Genomic DNA, 19,740 nt, shown 5'->3' on the forward strand with positions numbered 1-19,740 from the left:
AAAAGCTGGTGAAATAATATAAAAATAAAAGAAAAAATATAAAGAAAAGAAGGGGCTCCGTCCCTGTTTCAGACACCAATGATAAGAACAAAAAAAAGCTGAAAAATGCAAGAAGTTAAGAACAAAAGAAGGGGGCGCCCTGTTCTAGACCCAAAAAAGCTGGTGAAAAAAAATACTAAAATAAAAGAAGAATATGGAGAATAAAAGAAGGGGTGGAGCCCCTGTTTCAGACACCAATACTGAGGGAAAAAAAGCTGAAAACAAGCAAGAAATTTAAGAACAAAAGAAGGGAGCGGAGCCCCTGTTTTAGTCCAATAATATGATTCAAACCAGGAAAGAAGAATGGTTTTAGTCCAACAAAAAGGAAGAGGAGAAAAATAGGGCGTAACAACTGTTTTAAACCAGTGGAAAAAGAGAACAAAACGAAGGAGGAAACTGATTAACTCACCTTGATTTAGAGGACTGTATCAGAACGATAGAGAGCTGTTGTTCATCTTCCTCAGTTCGATTTTTTTTGTCAAAGTGAAACCCTTGAGATTATTTTGTTTTTACTTTCCTCACAACAAAAGCATGATAACATGAAACATGTCCTATTATAAAAACTAAAACCAACCAATAAAATATTATATATTTTGCATTTATTTTTATTTAATAAATATTATATATTGTATATGTGTTTCAGTCCCCTAAGCATGCGCCTAATACATTTTTTCTTGGCGTTTGGGCGAGGCGCTCTTTGAAAAGCACCTAGTGAGGCATCACCTTCACAACTATGATCATGTACCCTAGAGGAGGGGTGTTTGATGTTCATAGAGGCTATACAGACCTTTCTTGATCTGTGATTTGTTATTTTTTGGCTCCCAAACTAGTTCCGGAAGTGTTCCAGTACTTGCATAGTGTGTTGACAGTGGTGAATATTTTTTTTGGGCTGTTTTATAAGGCTGAGTGGTCTGGTGATTGTTTCTCCACCTTATTGTGCCTGTGAACAAACTTGATACATCATATTAGGATAGCCCTTGTTATACACTATATATCAGCTTTGTAGTTTTATTTTTTCCTTTATTTTCTTTCAGCCCCATAAGGGAACTTTTGTAAATATACATAATATGTTATGTTTAATATACAAGAGGCCTCTTGGGGTGGGGTCGACTGATTTTACTCGACACCCCTAGAACTGTTTTCTGCTTGCTCGTACTAGGTTGACATGGTATCAGGGCAAGTCCTACGAACCTGCCTTTGATTAAGTCTGTCATTAGAGGATTGAAAGAAGATTTAGGGCATCTAAATCGACTGTTATTCAGATGGTTAGAAGACCTCTGGTAGCTGTTCTGTTGAGCACGAGGTTTCCTGATCAGATAGCCGTTTTCTCTAAAGTTTGACAATTTCTTTCTCATTCTTCAGTTTGTGCATTTATAATAACAATTCTTTTGATTATTAATACAAAGTTAACTTGCACGCAAAATACAGTCTAACTTCAAAATCATTATTAGCTATCTCATATAAAGGTTAAATGATCTCCTATCCTATCAATTCTAGGTCAGTGCCTGTTATATTAGGTCTCCTTTCTTTACAGAAACTTTTCATATAGCAATGCTAATACTAATCCCAATTCTATCCATATTAAATACCAAATTTCTCCATATAAAGTATTAAATTGAGTCACACATCTTATGCTTTTCTTCTCTTTGCCTCATTCTATGGTGAATCATCAAACAAACTACAAAGAAACAAATGAACAAGGAATGATGCGCAAATTATAATGACTAAATCACATACCAAGATCAACGTTTTTGAATGGGCTTCCACTAGCAAATATGATGTGGTGACCCACAATGGAAAATGCTTCTTCAGGGGTGCATTCAGCTGCCAAAGATTTAGAAGGATATGGATTTAAACAGAATGAAGTGGAAACAAGATTCATGTAGCTGATCCCATACAGTTGGGATAAGGCTTGGATAATGATGATGATTTATAATATAGAATATGGAATGATTGATGAGTTTAACACAAATGTAGGAACCAGAGTTCACATACCATTTTTCGTAGGGTTGGACAATGCAAAAATGGCTGGTCTAGTTGATGTTGAATGCTTCATGGCCTCCAAAACCTAATATGTAAAGTGCAATATAATAAATTAGTGTATTAATTGAAAATCAATTCGCAATTTGGGCAAAAAATTATTAATAAATTTTCTTTTTTTATGGTGCAGCCATTGCATAAGCAATATCACCCAAAACTTAACTTTTCTTCATTTTGGAGACCCATCCAAATTCATTACATATTTCAAAAACTCTAAATATTTTGATGCAGAAAGTCAGATTGACATCAATATTGATGGAGCAAAGCACATGATACAAAATTTAAGAAGGCTTCGTCCAAGACTCCCTACAAAATTTCTTCCACCATTTGGGATGCAAGGCTATCTCAAATTATAATAGTATAATACCATAGAAGGAACAATCTGCTTTGACATTTCCAAGTGCTAGATTTTCTTCTACATATGGGATTTACACCTCAAGCTGATTAAGAAGAATTTCATTTGTCTCCCTTCCAAGAAAACTACTTATCCATTGTCATCCCAAAGCATTCCTCCTTCCCCATAGCTTCCTTTCCCAAACTTAATCTTTATAACCCAGGAAGCAAGCTGCCATGCCTTTATGCTGAAAAAGAACCAATTCTACCTCCTCCAAAGACTTACATCTTCCACCACTATAAATATCCTTGATCCCTGTAATTAAGGACAAACTAGGGTGACCAAGAAATATTATAAATTAGATCATAGACGCCTGGTTTTTCAGAGTTATTGAATATGCAATGTATCCAGAGTTATTTTGGCCTTTACACTGTACATCATATAAATAAAAGATCGTGAATGGGTTAATATCCCTATTCTTCTGTATGTATCTCTTCTTTGTTCTCCTATCTTCTTCTTTTCTCCTCAAATATCTACTTGAACAAATCTAAGTTGGTACAAGTAGCAATTTATTCACTTGTATTCTTCTAGTGATAGCACTCTTTAGAGTGTCAATGTTTAAGGGTTCAAGTATACAGCAATGAAGAAGAACAACAGTTTTGGAAGGTGTATCAAACCAATCAAAGTGCAAATTTTATTAGATGGGGCAAAAATATATACAATTACATAAATGCCCTTTATTAGTGGGCAAAGTACAAAATAGCCTACAAACAACCTATTGAAATACAATAAGACCCACCATACAAAAAAAAAAATAAAATAAAATAAAACAAAGGAAATATATAACATATAACCCTATCTATACTCTCCCTCAAACTGATGTAGGGACAACATCAAGTTTTCCCACAAGGAAGTCATGGCATGCATGGGTCATGGCTTTAGTGAAGAGATCAACAAGTTGCATCTCAAAGGAGATATGAGGAAGAGTGATTGTCCCCATCAGAACTGATCACGAATGGAATGACAGTCAACCTCAATGTGTTTTGTGCGCTCATGAAAGACTGGGTTGGAAGCAATGCGAAAAACACTCATATTATTAGCATATAAGGGTGTAGGAACAATGAGGTGAAAATGAAGTTTTTGTGGAAGACCCCTCAACCAAACTATTTCACCACAAGCAGAAACATAGCCCGGTATTCAGCTTTAATAGAGGATTTAGATACAGAACTTTGCTTCCTATATTTCCATTAGATAAGGGGATCAGAGGGAAATGCATCAGATCTATGTGTATTTGAACACCCGCCCAATTAGCATCAGAGTATGCATGAAGATGGACCAAAGATGAAGGGAAAAACAATCTCCATGACATTGTTCTACACTTCCTTCGCAATTTCCATCCACAGGTAGTGGTGACTAATATGTGGCTGCATGGAGTTTACTAACTGTTAGAGTCGGCAGCATAAGGGTAGTTTAGTCTTTTGTCATTTAATTAAAGCTGAGTTGTCTATTTTGTCAGTGTTTAAGTTGTGTGTCCCATACTTAATGAGGGACATAATTGTTTTTTGTATTCTAATGCACAAACTATAAATAAAAGGTGGGTCGGCTGAGAGAGTGTGATCTTTTCCTCTCTGGCCAAACCCTTTCTTTCTCTTCTTCTTCTTCTCTCTTCTTATTTAAGACCTAGGACTGAACCAGTGTTGATCAAACCATTAACATGGTATCAGAGCAGTGGAAATCAGTCTAGAAATAAGTTTTCTTTCTTCCTATTTTTTCCTTGCATTGCCATATCAGATCTGAGATTTTGAAATAACTCATCAACCAATTGGAGGATAGATAAGAGGCCAAAAAGGAATGATCATTTTTCCTTCTAGGAGGTAATTATGCCTCCAGCTGTTGAGGTGGTGTTTGTTTCAGTGGTTTGCTAGAAACCCTCCACTCGATGATTCGAAGAGGGCAGGTTCATGGACAGGTGTGAACAGGATTTTATAGTCGGCAGATATCATGGTGTTTTCTCCCCTTTTCGGACTGGATTTCAATTGTGTGGCAGTGCTGATTGCTAGGTATGTGTAGGGACTGTTTTCCTTCCTATTTATGTCAAAATGTGTGCGACAGCAATAGGGTTTTGGTGTTGAACCCTATGACAGCGAGTGTCTCAGAAACAGTTAATTAAGTGTGGTGTAGTGATTGCTGAATAGTGAAGGGTGACCTTGGTGATTGATGTTTTTCAATGGAAACAATCAAAGAAGTTAGTGATAATACTAGAAGTTCAGGATTGTTATCAGTCTTGAACCCTAACGAATCTCAGGATCGAAGATAAGCAGAAAGAAAGAGGAGAGAAGAGAAAGAGGGAGAAGAAGCAGTAGAACACAAGGGTTGAAAGGAGGAGCAGAAGCTTCATGTTCTGCCGCCGCCACTTTAATTAATATTTATAGGTTATGCTCATTACATGGAAAGGACAGATCTGCCCTTAGTGTTTACATAACAAATAGAATAAAACAAAGACTGAAATAAATAACAACTGAAACAACTAAATGACCAATAGCTAACCCTAGGCAGACTAGAATATCTTCTACCCCACGAACACAGTGGGACCGTAGCTGTGGGGCCCACTTCAATGTTCTCTACACTCCCCCTCAAGTTGGGAATAAATGTTTATCATTCCCAACTTGGATAGATCTGCCTCTAGCTTTTTCCGTGATACAGCTTTAGTGAGGATATCTGCCAGTTGCATATTGGAAGTGATGTATGGGAGACATACTTCTTGTGATGAGACCCTCTCTCGTACAAAGTGTCGATCAACTTCAATATGTTTAGTCCTGTCATACTGCACTGGGTTGTGTGCTATATTAATAGCCGCTTGATTATCACAATACAGCATCAGGGGCTTCTCATACTCAACACCCAACTCCTCAAGTAGTGATCTCAGCCAAAGAATTTCAGCCACTCCATTAGCCATTGACCTATACTCAGCTTCAGCACTGGATCGAGAGACAACACTTTGTTTCTTACTCCGCCAAGAAACCAGGTTACCTCCCACAAGAGCACAACATCCAGAGGTAGACCTTCTGTCATCAACATTCCCAGCCCAATCGACATCTATATAGACTTCCACCTTCATGTGGTCATTGTTCTTGAACAGTATACCTCAACCCGGGCATCTCTTCAAATATGCTAGTATTCTTTCTGCTGCTAGAAGGTGTGTGGTTCTAGGAGAATGCATGTACTGACTGATAACACTAACGGCATAACTGATGTCTGGTCGGGTAAGGCATAGATATAGGAGCTTTCCCACTAACCGCTGGAACATAACTTTGTCTTCAAGAAGCTCCCCACTCTCTGCATTAATCCTGTGGTTCTGTTCAATGGGTGTATCTGCAGGTTTGACACCTAGCTTTCCAGTTTCAGCCAAGAGATCTAACACATATTTCCTCTGAGAGACAAAGATCCCCTGCTTAGATCTATCAACCTCAATACCCAAAAAATACCGTAGTGTACCTAGATCTTTCACCTCAAACTCTTGATGAAGAAGCTGTTTGAGGGACTCGATCTCATGGTTGTCGTTTCCTGTGACCACAATATCATCAACATAAACTGCAAGTAGTGTCAGTGACGACTCCACCCTCATGATGAATAATGTATGATCTGACTGGGCCTGTACATAACCGAACTTCCCAAGGGCTAGTCGGAATCTGTCGAACCAAGCTCTAGGTGACTGCTTCAAACCATACAAAGCCTTATTGATCCGACAAACTTTCTTACCCACCTCTGTATCATAGAATCCAGGAGGCAACTGCATGTAGACCTCTTCCTGCAAGTCCCCGTTCAGGAAAGCATTCTTAACATCCATTTGGTACAAAGGCCAAGTGTAGCTTGCTGCAAGAGATAATAGAACCCGAATGGTGGTCATCTTGGCTACCGGGGCAAATGTCTCCAAGTAATCTATACCATAAGTTTGAGTGAACCCCTTTGCAACTAGCCGAGCTTTGTACCTCTCAATGGAACCATCCGCATTATGCTTCACAGTAAATACCCACCTGCATCCAACTGGTTTCTTTCCTTTGGGCAAGTCAACTAGCTCCCATGTATTATTTTTCAACAGGGCATCCATTTCAACTTGCATTGCACCTCTCCACTCTGGGACTGATAGGGCTTCTTGCACTATTCTCGGAATAGGGACATTAGCAACAGAGGTGAGATAGGACCTGTAGGAGGGAGATAGGCGATCATAGGACAAAAACTGGGAGATGCAGTGGGCTGTAGATGTGGTGCAATGCCGTTTTCCTTTACGGAGGGCAATGGTAAGGTCAAGGTCATCTGCAGAGGGTGAGGTAGCAACAATGGAAGGAGTCTCTATGGGCCCTGGGACTGTAATATCTGGACTTGGAGCCGCAGAAGAGATTGTAGCTGGCTGGGACTACTGATGACCAGGATCAATCTGCCTGCATCGCCTATGATAGACTCTCAACTCCCGATCCCTTTGACCACCCTCGCTACTACAGCCCTCATCATCAACTGGAATAGGTAAGGGAACAGCCCCAAAGGTATTAACCCTGTCCTCACTGCACTCCTCCTCCCCCTGAAGAAAAAGACCCAAATCTCCACGCTCACTACTCTCCCCCTGATGAGAGACCCGAGAATAGTAGGGTGTCTCCTCAAAGAAAGTGACATCCATGGATACAAATTTCTTCCCTGAGACAGGATCATAACAACAATAACCCTTTTGAGTTTGTGCATAACCAAGAAAGATGCATTTGGAGGCCTTTCGTTGAAACTTAGAGTGATTGGGACCAAGAAGCTAAACAAAACAGGTACAACCAAATGTCATGAGGGGAATAGTGAACAACTCCTCATTGGGGTATAGAAGGGAAAAAGGAGGTTTCATATCAAGAACCCGAGAAGGAATCCGATTAATAAGATATACCGCCATAAGGATAGCATCACCCCAGAAGAGAATAGGAACATTGGAGGTAAACATAATACTTCTAGCCACCTCCAAGATGTGCCTATTCTTCCTCTCTGCAACCCCATTCTGCTGAGGTGTATGAGGACACGTGCTCTGGTGGATAACCCCATGATTAAGGAGGTACGATGCCAATGGCTTAGCAAAGTATTCCTTTGCATTATCAGATCTAAGCACTTTTATCCTGGCATCAAATTGTGTTAGGATCATTTGGTGGAAGTTTTGGGTCAGGACAGGCACCTCATCTCGTGATCGCATAAGATAAACCCATGAAAAATGGGTGTGGTCATCAACAAATAGCAAAAAATACCTGTACCCCCCCATAGAAGGAATGTGATATGGCCCCCAAACATCAGTATGCACAATATCAAAAGAACTATTACTCCTTTTATTACTCAATGAATAAGAGTTTCTACAATGTTTAGCCAACTCACAACTTTCACACTTCAACTGAGATGACTCAACAGACTCAAACAAAGTAGGAAACAGACTCTTAAAGGACCGAAAAGATAAATGACCCAATCAGTTATAACACAACATAACCGGACTCACAACTTGAGAAACAAGTAACTTCTTATCCACTGACTCTTCCTGACGAGAACTCTCCCCGAGCAGATAGATCACATTCATCTCACAACTAGTCCCAATCACCTTCTTCGTCTCCATGTCCTGAAAAACACATTGGTCAGGAAAGAAAGTTACTGAGCAGTTCAAATGATTGGTAATGCTACTGACGGAAAGGAGGTTAGTATCCAGTTGAGGAACATGCAAGACAGAGGACAAGGATATAGTATCTGACAGTTTGATGTAACCCTTGCCAGAAATAGGGACAAGAGAGCCATCAGCTATAGATACTTTATCCCTACCAGAAGATAAGTGATAAGTAGTAAACAGAGAGGGCAAGCTGGTCATATGGTCAGATGCACCTGAATCTATTACCCAACACGGTTCAGTAGTACCTGGAGCGGAGGCATGGTAGGCTGAGGCTTGAGTACCTGAGTGTGCAAAGGCCAATGTAGCCGGAGCTGATGATGACTGTGGTAACTGAGCTTAACTGCCAACTTCCTTCTCCAATTGTATTAGAGCTGCCCGAACTGCAGCTAAGGTCTCTAATGGTGTGCCTCTCGTGCCAGATGAGGATGCTGAATCAGTAGTCGTAGCCACATGAGCATTACTCCTTTTATTTCTCAACTTTGCCGGGACCAAATGTGGATGCAGCTTCCAACATGTTTCTTTTGTGTTTAGGTTTCTTGCAATGCTCACACACCACATCCCTTTTATCTTCCTTCTTTCTGTCCCTCTCTGAATCACCCTCTGTTTTGGGTTTGACAGCTACCAAGGCAGGTGTAAGCGGCTGAGGTTGCATCATGACTTTCCTCCTGGTCTCTTCACTGTGCACTAAGGAGTATGCCTGAGAGAGGGTCACACTATCTCTGGTCAAGATCTGCTGCCTCACAATATCATATTCTGAATTCAGTCCTGCCAGAAACTCAAACACTCTGTTTGTCTCAATGTGCTTTCTATGTATCTGAGCATCTTTTGGACTCTCCCACTCAAGAGTCTCTAAGTGATCAATCTCATGCCACAGGGACTGCAAGTTAGAGAAATAGACCGACACCGGTTTCTCTCCTTGTTTAAGGGCATTCACCTCACATTTCAACTCATATGCTCTGGCAACATTAAGGGGTTGGGAGTAAGTCTCTTTCATCACATTCCATATCTCCTTGGCTGTCTTTGCCCATAAGTAATTTCGGCTGATATGGGGCTGCATTGAATTACAGAGCCATGTCATAACCAAGTAGTTTTCTTGGACCCACTTGGTATACGTAGGGTCTCCCTTGGAAGGTTCTGCTACATCTCCCAAGAGATACCCTACTTTGCCCCTTCCCCCAATAGCCATCATGGCTGATTGGGCCCATTCCAAGTAGTTTGATCCATCAAACTTTACGGTTGTAATCTGAAAACCTGTCTCAGAACCACCACCATAACTGTTGTTCCCAAAACTGCCTTCTGCCTGATTCTTAAGCTCCATTTCAGTCAAGAACCAGAAGTATCAAAGATTATGGTTACTACAGTCAAAACCAGCACTAGAACTCCCAACAACAGTCACAAAATCAGTGGAGAACCAATCTGTACTCACGATAGATGTGCATGAAATATATATAAGACTGATCTGAAATCAATAACCACACACAACAGCAACAGTCCGAACTGTTTTCACCCCTTCAAAAGTGTTTGAAACCCCGAAAGAAGACTGAAACACAGTTTGAAGGGCAATCTGATATGCTGAAGCCAATTCGAGGTTTTAATCAGTCCTAAGAGCCTTAAGGATAAGGTTTGTATTAGGGTTAATATGAAACCCTAAAACTGATCAATGTTGAGGAGACTTCTAGGGTTTGCCGCAGGAATAAGATCACAAGTTTCGGCCTAATACTAGGGTTTGCCGTAGGGATAGGACAAAACCCTAGAGAAACCCTAGAGAATAGAGAGATAAAACCCTAGAGTAGTTCGGCCACCCTTACTGGATAGATCCAACCTATCTTTTCTGATGTTACTTCTCTCAGAAAGTAAAAAACTTACAATAGAATGCAGTTCGCTGCCTACCAAGGTTACCCGAACCTTAGCCTTCTCTGATTCTTCCTGATCACCAACTTGCTACAACTGTGATACTTCTTCAAACAGCTGCTAATCCTCTGGAGATCTCCAAGAACCAGTCAACGAACTCTGCTTTCTCAGTCTTCCAGCCTTAGATGGTTCTCATGTGGTCGGCTAGACTAGACTCACATGAGAGAACTTGGCTCTAATACCAACTAGAAGTTCAGGACTGTTATCAGTCTTGAACCCTAATGAATCTCAGGATCGAAGATAAGTAGAAAGAAAGAGGAGAGAAGAGAAAGAGGGAGAAGAAGCAGTAGAACACAAGGGTTGAAAGGAGGAGCAAAAGCTTCATGTTCTGCCGCCGCCACTTTATTTAATATTTATAAGTTATGCTCATTACATGGGAAGGACAGATCTGCCCTTAGTGTTTACATAACAAATAGAGTAAAACAAAGACTGAAATAAATAACAACTGAAACAACTAAATGACCAATAGCTAACCCTAAGCAGACTAGAATATCTTCTACCCCACGAACACAGTGGGACCGTAGCTGTGGGGCCCACTTTAGTGTTCTCTACAATAATAAAACTGGTGTTATGATTTCCCTTAATTACTTGGATGTACAGATGACCTCCATCAAATTAAATGATGAGAATTATGTGCCATGGGCTAAGCCGGTGGAAGTGTTCCTGAGAGCCAAGAAGAAGGTAAAACATGTGAAGGAGGAGAAAATATCATCTGAATCTCAGGGGTATAGTGAGTGGAAACAGGGGGTGCACAGATTATGACTTGATTGTGGAATAGCATGGAACCTAAAATTAGTGTGAATTTATGTTCTTGGATATAGGCAAGGAGATGCTAAGAAACTTTATTCTGGCCAAGATAACACCACCAGAGCATACCAACTTTTTTAGGAGTACTTTAATATGAAGTAGGGAAATTAGAGCCTAGAAGAGTATTGGGCTAGTATGAGAAACCTTCATAATGAGATTAACGTGTATCACCCCTTGACTTTAGATGTTAACATTCAGCGACAACAATGGGAACAACTTGATGTGACAAGGTTTTTAGTGGGATTGAAATCTGAATATAAAGCTGTTAGGGCACAAATGCTAGGTGAATCTGCTCTTCCCTCTCTTGAGGAGGTGTTTGCCCGACTCTGGAAGATCTCTGTTGAACCTTCATAGCATTCTACCCTTTTTGACAGGTCTATTTTTGTGGTGGTGAGAGGGGGAGGTCATGGGAATATAGGTGGTGGAGGTGGCTGTGGACTTCTAAGGAACAAAGGTGGTCCTAGGAGATGCACATATTGTGGGTTAGAGGGCATACTATCAACTTCTGTTATGACTTGCATGGCACACCCAATACTTGGGACAATCATGTTGTAACTAGTGGTAGTGGCGGTGCAGTTAGTGAGAACCAACAAGCTGATTAAACACCTTCCACATCTACAGGTGCTTCTGGTAAGGAAATGGTGAGTGTCTCATGTGATGAATATGAAAAATTTCTTTAGACTTCTTCTCAGTAAAACACAACTACCCTTACTCACTCAGCTATGGCTTGCTTGACATCCAAACCTTTACATTGGATTATTGATTTTGGAGCCTCTGATCATATGACTAGGACTCTAGGTGTGTTTTCTTCTCTCTTCCAGTCTTCCACATCCTAAACAGTTACCCTAGCTAATCTCTTAATTGTTATATCACCTTTTACCCCTTTTCTTGTATGCTTAAGGATCTCAAGAGGGGGATGAAGATAAGGTGGAGGGCATGAAGCTGGTGGGTTGTATTATCTTGATGGTGGTGGTCCAAAAGTAGCACTTCAATCTTCTCTCACTTCTCTCCAATGGCACTGCATATTTTGTCATCCATCTCTCAAGGCTCTAAAGTTACTTGTTCCATCGTTAAGTCATCTTTTTTCTTTGGATTGTGAATTGTGTCAATTTTGAAAACATCATAAAGTCCTTTAGTCCTAGGGCTGATATTCATGTTTTGAGTCCTTTTTCGGTAGTTCATTCAGATGTTTAGGGTCCAAATAAAATTGTGTCGTACAATGGCTACAAGTATTTTGTAATTTTTTATTAATGATTACTCAAGGATGACATGACTTTATCTTATGAAAGACAAAAGTGACTTGTTCTCTATTTTTCAAAACTTTCATGCTGAAATTCGTACCCAATTCGGTGTTCATATTAAGATTCTCCATTCGAATAATGCTAAAGAATATTGTCCAACAACATTTCAACAATATTTAGAACAATACACTGTAATTCATCAAATTTCTTGTACTTACCCTCAAAGCAGAATGGTGTGGCTGAATGGAAGAACCAACATTTACTTGAAACTGCTCGGTCCATTATACATGATATGAATGCTCCCAAGCATTTTTAGAGTGATGTTGTCCTTACATCATGTTTTCTCATCAATTTGATGCCCATGTCTATCCTTGGAAGTTAGTCACCTTTCTCATCCTTGTTTCCTACTTTATTTTGATTTCCCCTTACTCCAGAGTTGTTGGTTGTGTATGTTTTCTACATAATTTAGTGCTTGGACTGGACAAGTTAGATGCACATGCTACAAAATGCATCTTTCTTGGTTATTCTAGAACTCAAAAAGGGTATAAATGTTACAACTCTAGCTCTCCTCGTTCATTTGTGTGTTTAGATGTCACTTTCTTTGAATATGTTCCCTTCTTTTCTAGCTTTGATGTTCCTCCTCTCATGTTTTCTCTTCCTATTCCACTTGAGGACCCCATTCCTACAGTTCTTGTTGTCTCAGTTGTCTTCTCCAATGTAGGTTAATACTGAAAGGTGTAAACTAAGAAGCTGAACTAGAAGTAGTAAAGAAGAGGATGAACTTCTTAGATGCAAAGAATGTCGAACTATGTTAGCAGTCGACTACGCCTTTATTTAAATATAAGTGAAGTACAAAGTACAATAAAATTACTGGTATACCCCTAATTAGTAATGAGACAACCATAATACTTAAAACATCAACAGGATTAGGCCCATTAGCAAAGGCCCAGTTACAAGATAAAATTAACATAAGAATGGGCTAATAGGAGACCCTATCAGCCGAACACACTCTAGCATTCTAACAAAAGGCTACCAATCACACAAGTGTATACTCACAGACGGGCATCAGCTCCTCCTCCAGTTCATTCCTCGTCGACGGATCTAGCAATTTTGTCCCTTCCTTTTGATATTGATCTGCCCATTGCATTGTGGAAAGGAAAATGTATTTGTACTTCTCACTCTATTTCCAATTATGTTTATGTTGCTCACATTTCTACTTCCCATTTCTAGTTTATATCTTTATTATCCTCTGTCTCCATCCCTAAGAATGTCCAAGAAGCTATTACCTCTCCTAGGTGGTGCCAAGCAATGGAAGAGGAATTGTCTACACTGGCACACAATCACATGTGGGACCTTACCACTCTCCCTCTTGGTAAGCATGTTGTTGGATGTAAGTGGTTGTATATTGTGAAATATCTCCTAGATGGCAATGTGGAAAGCTTGAAGGCTCAATTAGTGGCAAAAGGCTACTCTCAGTTGTATGAAGTTGACTACACTGAAACTTTTTCTTCTGTGGCTAAGATTGGTTCAGTTCGAGTGTTGATCCCTTTAGCAGCAATGTATGATTGGCCCCTTTCTTAGCTTAACATTAAAAATGCCTTCTTACATGGTGACCTTCTTGAGGAAGTATATATGGAGCAACCACCAATTTGTTGCTCAGGGGGAGGATGTTAAGGTTTGTAGTAGGAAGGCAATCTATGGGCTGAAACAGTCTCCATATGCATGGTTTGAAAGTCCAGTGAAGTGGTAAAGGACTTTGGCATTAAACAGTACCAGGTAGACCATTCTGTGTTCAACTATGAATCGAAGGCTAGGAAGATCTTATTAGTGGTGTATGTAGATGACATTGTCATAACTGGTAGTGATAGTATGGGAATTGATAGGTTGAAGACTTTTCTGCATGATCACTTCCAACAGAAGACCTGGGTAAGCTGAAATATTTTTTGGGAATAGAAGTTGCAAGATCAAGACATGGTATTAACTTGTGTGAAAGAAAATATGTCCTTGATTTGCTGGAAGAGACAAGACTATTAGGTGCCAAACCAAATGAAACACCTATGGAACCAAATGTCAAGTTAAGTATTGATGCGGGTGAAGAGTTTGAAGATCCTAGGAAGTATAGAAGGTTGGTAGGTAAGTTGAACTATTTGACTGATATTTGGCTAGATATATTATTTGCAGTGAGTGTAGCAAGTCAGTTTATACAACACCCTTGGGTTCCACATTGGGATGCAGTTCTAAGAATTGTCAGATACTTGAAGGGAGCTCTAGGTCATGGATTGTTATAAAAGAATAGAGGAACTCTTGAGATAAAACGGTATACATATGCTGATTGGGTTGGATCAGTTTCTGACAGGAGATTCACTACAGGATATTGTACCTTCCTTGGGGGAAATTTGGTGACTTGGAAGAGCAAGAAACAAATTGTAGTAGCAAGAAGCAATGCTGAAGTTGAATATGGGGCCATGGAACATGTTAACTAGTGTGGCTGAAAAACCTTTTGTAGGAGATGGGGTTCTCAATTGACAAGCTTATGAAGTTGTAATGTGATAACAAAGCTACAATCCACATTTCTTCTAACCCAATTTTTCAGGAGAGAACAAAGCATATAGAAGTTGATTGCCACTTTGTAAGAAAAAAGGTGATCAGTGGAGTGATAAGTACGACAGATGTGAGTTAAGGAAATCAGTGGGGAGATCTATTTACAAAAGGGTTGAGTCGGGGGACAGTGGATTATGTATATAACAAGCTAGGATTATAAGATAAATACTCATTAGCTTGAGGGGGAGTGTTAGAGTCAACAACATAAGGGTAGTTTAGTTTTTTTGTCATTTAACTAAAGGTAAGTTGTCTATTTTTTCTATGTTTAAGCTGTGTGTCCGATACTTAATACATGACGTAATTGTCTTTTGTATTCTAATGCACAAACTATAAATAAAAGGTCGGTTGGATAAGAGAGTGTTATCTTTTTCTCTTTGGCCAAACCCTTTCTTTCTCTCCTCTCTTCTTTCTCTTCTCCTCTCTTTCTTTCTTACTTCAGACCTAGGACTAAACCAGTGTTAATCAAATCATTAACACTAATCAACCCACTATTGTGTAATTCCTGCATCCACCTCTCATAGGTAGGATCATTCTCCGTAGGTTTCTTTTTGCTCCCAGTGATGTAACCCCATTTCCCTCTACTACACATGTTTCTTTATAGACTGAGACCAGGCCAAATAATTGGTTCCATCCAAATTTCCAGTGGTCACTGCCCCTAATAGAGTCTCCGTAGACCCTCCATGTCGAAACCCAAAATCTGTGGGATATTTGGTTTCTCCTCTAATTTGCTCCATTGACTTAACGGATGCAAATGAAAATTAGATTAGGGCTTTACTAATCAAGAATTGCTAACCCAAAGCAAAAACTTCAACCACCCAAAACTAGGGTTTCACAGGATCTGACAAGATGGGAGGAGAGAAAGTTAGATGCCCCTACCAGAAGTTCCAGAAAACTGTCCAACCTAAATCAATGTTAAAGGAAATAAAAAAACTTCCCTTTAATCCCCAAGCGCTAGCTTCAAAGTGTCTCTAGAACCTGTAATTATGTTTTTGCAATTATCTAATGTTTTCAGGAAAAAAACTCCAAGAACCTGCCTTTGGCTTCAACTAGGGATGAAAATCTCCAAAAACCTCTCCAAAAAATCCTCCCAACTGTGCTGCATAAGTTGCTAATTAATCAGCCAATCAGTTCTCCATACACACTATGTATGAGCCAAAAAAGATGTTGAAGGTGGGAACCTGCTCTAATACCAAGTTTCAGTACAAGCTTTAGGAAGAAGATGAGAGAATGGAAGAGAAGAGAAGAGGGAAAAAAGTAACTCGATCTCTCTCATTTGTCTCTCTCATTTGATTTATATATGTTGAAACAAAAAATGTGTAAAGTTACAAGAGTGCCCTTAATTGGGCAGTTGACTTCAGCATAAACAAAAAGAAATAAAAACAGACCCATAAAGAAGGCCCACTACAGCAGAACTAGCAACAGAAATAAACCTATTTAAACAAAGAGAACTAAGGCCCATTGTGCCCAATCTCTCTACACTATCAATTCTACCCCTCCTAAGACTCCAGGTAGCTGGGACCAATATTGGATAATGACCTTACATTTCCAAATAAGTATTTTTGAACATTAACCACAACCTTTTTACATCTCATAGGGGGGAAATCTGAAGCACAAGCCTTGTAGAACAAAAGTTATGAAGACCAAATGCAAATCCACCATGACATTTAATTTATCACAACTTAATCATTTTATACCTCTTTGGAGAACAAGCTGCCAACTGCAGATAACCCAAGAAGAACATCAGGATTCACTTGCCGAACCTGGTAAGTATAGAATTAGAAAAGCATTTATGTGATTTAATACAGTAAATGTGGCAATAAAGCAAGGTATATTATCTCAATTGTGCAACTAGAAATTATCAACCTTGAATTAGGAAGAAATATGTGGCTTCCTTGTGATGCATCTAAAATAACACAATTGATATAATTTACTATAAACGTTTTTAATATTAAAACACCTAAAAGGCAAAGACAAACGATATAGGCCTTAAAAAAATTGAGAAAAATAACAAAAAATGCCACCACAATAATGAAACAAGAGATACTCTTGAGAGTACTAGCACAATTTCTTGCCTCATTATGACATCTTGTTTTGAGGTACAATGAAAAGGACATGGATGAATATATTTTCAGTGGATAATTTGCCCATCAAAATTTACGATGGCGAAGATGATGATGATGAATCTTATATCTGTATTACTTTTATTAAATTCATTATATTCCCCATCATTAAGTCCTATATTTAGGGTATTAAGTCCCATTTCCTTTCATTAAATCTTATAGTTAAGGCACATTAAATGAATAAGATTTTGGGAATTTTCTTGACTAAAACACCCTCATTTGTGAATTTAATCCCTCTTTAACTTTTTATGAAAAAAAATGTAATTTACTATTACTTTCCACTTCATTAAATGTCCTCTCATTAAGATATTAATTCTCATTCTCTCTCCTTAGATACTTTATTTGAAGTATTTTTGTTTCTCACCAAATATATTATACAAATTAAATCTATATCTAACATTTTTAATAATGTAAAATCTATGTTCAAAAGCAACAAGAAAAATAATTAAATAAACCACCCTTTTGTCTGAGTGGCAAGTAAATAGTTCAACCATCAACGTCAAATGGGTCAACCAATTTTCTCATATTCAAATAATAAAAATCTAAAAATAAATATAAATACAAATATTAAAAAATTATAAAAAAATAGGCGCATATCTAATATTACCTATAGTTGTAAAACACACCTACAATAATTCAAAAAATATAAAAAAAGAAAAGAAAAGGAAGAAGAAAGAAAGATTTCAGCAGAAGTAGAGAATGGAAGAGAGAAGAGAAGAGTTAAATCTGTTCTCTCTAGCCCCCCAAGATGTCTTTTATTCTCTTAATTCTAAACTGAGTACAATTCCTTGGATGCCCTTAATGGTGTGGCCAGCACTAAAGTAATAATAAAACAAAAAATAGAGGCCTATAACTAAAAGGACTTAAACTTAAAACATAACTTAAAAGAAATAAAGTCACTAAGGCCCATTTGGCCTATTCTCACTACACTCTCACTCAAGCTAAGCATAGATGTCAATCACGCCCAGCTTGCTTATATAATGTTGAAGCTTTGCTTTCGGAACTCCCATAGTTAGAAAATCTGCTAGCTACTCTTCTGGTGCAATGAAAGGAAGGCACACCACTCCTGAAGCCAATCACTCCCATATAAAGTGTTTGTCTACCTCAATGTGCTTAGTTCAGTCATGTTGAACCGGGTTGTGCGTAATGTTAATTGAAGCTTGGTTACACAATACAACATCAATGGCTTGACATGAAACACCCATCTCATCAAGGAGTCTAAGCCATAACAACTTAGAAACCCCATGGGCCATAGCCTTATACTCTGCCTTAGTTGAAGATCTAGCAACCACTAATTGCTTTTTACTTCTCCAGGAAACAATATTTCCAGCCACCATAGCACAATAGCCTAATGTGGATCTCCTATCATCCACACTAGCCCAATCAGCACCTGTATATGCTTCTACCTTCATATGGCCATTTTAGGAAATTATATACCCTTCTTGGGAGTTCCCTAAAGATAGCATAGCACCCTTTCTACAACAGCTATATGTGTATCTCTGGAAGCATGCATGAACTGGCTGATTACACTCACCGCGTATGAAATGTCTAGATGAGACTCATACATAGATAAAGAAATTTCCACAATAATCTCTGAAACACTCCCCTCTCAGCTAAAAGTTCTCCATCATTCGTTGAGAGTTTATGAGTCACATCAATAGGGGTGGAGGTAGGTTTAGCACCAAGTTTTCCAATCTTAATAAGAAGATCCAACACATATTTCCACTAAGAAATAAAGATACCTTCTTTGGACCTAGCAACCTCAATCCCAAGAAAATACCGCAACTCCCCCAAGTATTTAATCTCAAATTCAGAATTAAGGAACTTCTTGAGAACATTAACTTTTTCTATGTCATTGCTAGTAACAACAATATCATCCACATAAACAATAAGAAATGTAACTAGAATATTTCTCCTCTTAACAAAGAAGGTATGATCTGATTGAGTTTGAGCGTAGCCAAACTAAACAAGAGCAGCCCTAAACCTGTCAAACCAAGCACGTAGAGATTGTTTGAAGCCATAAAGTGACTTCTCCAATCTGCACACCTTTCCTTGCATCTCCTTACCATATATACTAGGAGGAAGGGACATATATACCTCTTAAGTGAGATCACCATTCAGGAATGCATTCTCAACATCAAACTGATAAAGAGGCCAATCACAACTTACTACTAAGGATAAAAGAACTCTCACAAAAATCATTTTAGCAACTAGAGAAAAAGTCTCAATATAATCTATCCTATATACCTAGGTATATCCCTTAGCAACAAGATATGCCTTATATCACTCAATTAACCCATCTACATGATATTTAATAATGTAAACCTACTTACACCCAACAGGCTCCTTCCCAACTGCTAAGTCAACAATATCCTAGGTATTATTTTTATGGAGTGCTTCTATTTCAGTCCTCATAGCATCTCTCCACTCTGGTTTGGCTAAGGCTACAGTCACTAACTTTAGGATGGGTTAAGAGGAAATGGAGGCTAGAAAGGAATAATAGGATGGGGTAACAAGTTATAGGAAAGGTGTTTGGAAATGCAATGAACTATACATTTCCTCTTACCCTTTCTCAGAGCAATGGGTAGGTCAAGGTCTAGAAATGAACGTGCTAGTTGTGGAGATGTTGGACCTATCCTCTCTTTGGTGATTGAAAGCACCTAAGACTCAACTAGAGGTGTAGGATCAACCTATGTTTGCCTTAGCCTTTGCTCTTGGTACCACCTCTAGAGAATTGGATGAGTGATAAAAACTGAAGGGCTAGCAAGAAGAGGGGGAGGAGCAGGAATGGAAGACCTCAAAGGAGAGTATCCCTCCACGAGAATGGGGTAATTGTAGAGGACTTGACACAAGACTCAACTGGAGTTGACAAAGGAAGGGATGAAGAAAATAATTCAAGAGATCTCTCCCCCTTAGAAGGACAACTATAAAATGGGATTGATCCTGCAAAGGTGATATCCATGGAAACAAACC

At 38.9% G+C, this 19,740-nt stretch overlaps 1 protein-coding gene across 2 annotated transcripts in view; it reads right to left on the minus strand.

Moving 5' to 3' along the window:
• The window catches only part of LOC148848453 (NAD-dependent malic enzyme, mitochondrial-like), a 147,980-nt gene that overhangs the window by 28,299 nt on the left and 99,941 nt on the right, over positions 1 to 19,740 (minus strand). For both annotated transcript variants that reach the window (XM_088952573.1, XM_088952574.1), the window contains 3 exons: positions 16,342 to 16,407; positions 2,035 to 2,107; positions 1,777 to 1,863 (listed from right to left, as the gene is read on the minus strand). In XM_088952573.1, the coding sequence (XP_088808699.1) occupies positions 1,777 to 1,863; positions 2,035 to 2,107; positions 16,342 to 16,407 (226 nt within the window). The remainder of the gene's footprint in view (positions 1 to 1,776; positions 1,864 to 2,034; positions 2,108 to 16,341; positions 16,408 to 19,740) is intronic.

This window comes from Nelumbo lutea, chromosome 6 (genome assembly GCF_056320005.1).
Source record: "Nelumbo lutea isolate HS-2025 chromosome 6, American lotus-T2T, whole genome shotgun sequence".
NCBI classification, from domain to species: domain Eukaryota; kingdom Viridiplantae; phylum Streptophyta; class Magnoliopsida; order Proteales; family Nelumbonaceae; genus Nelumbo; species Nelumbo lutea.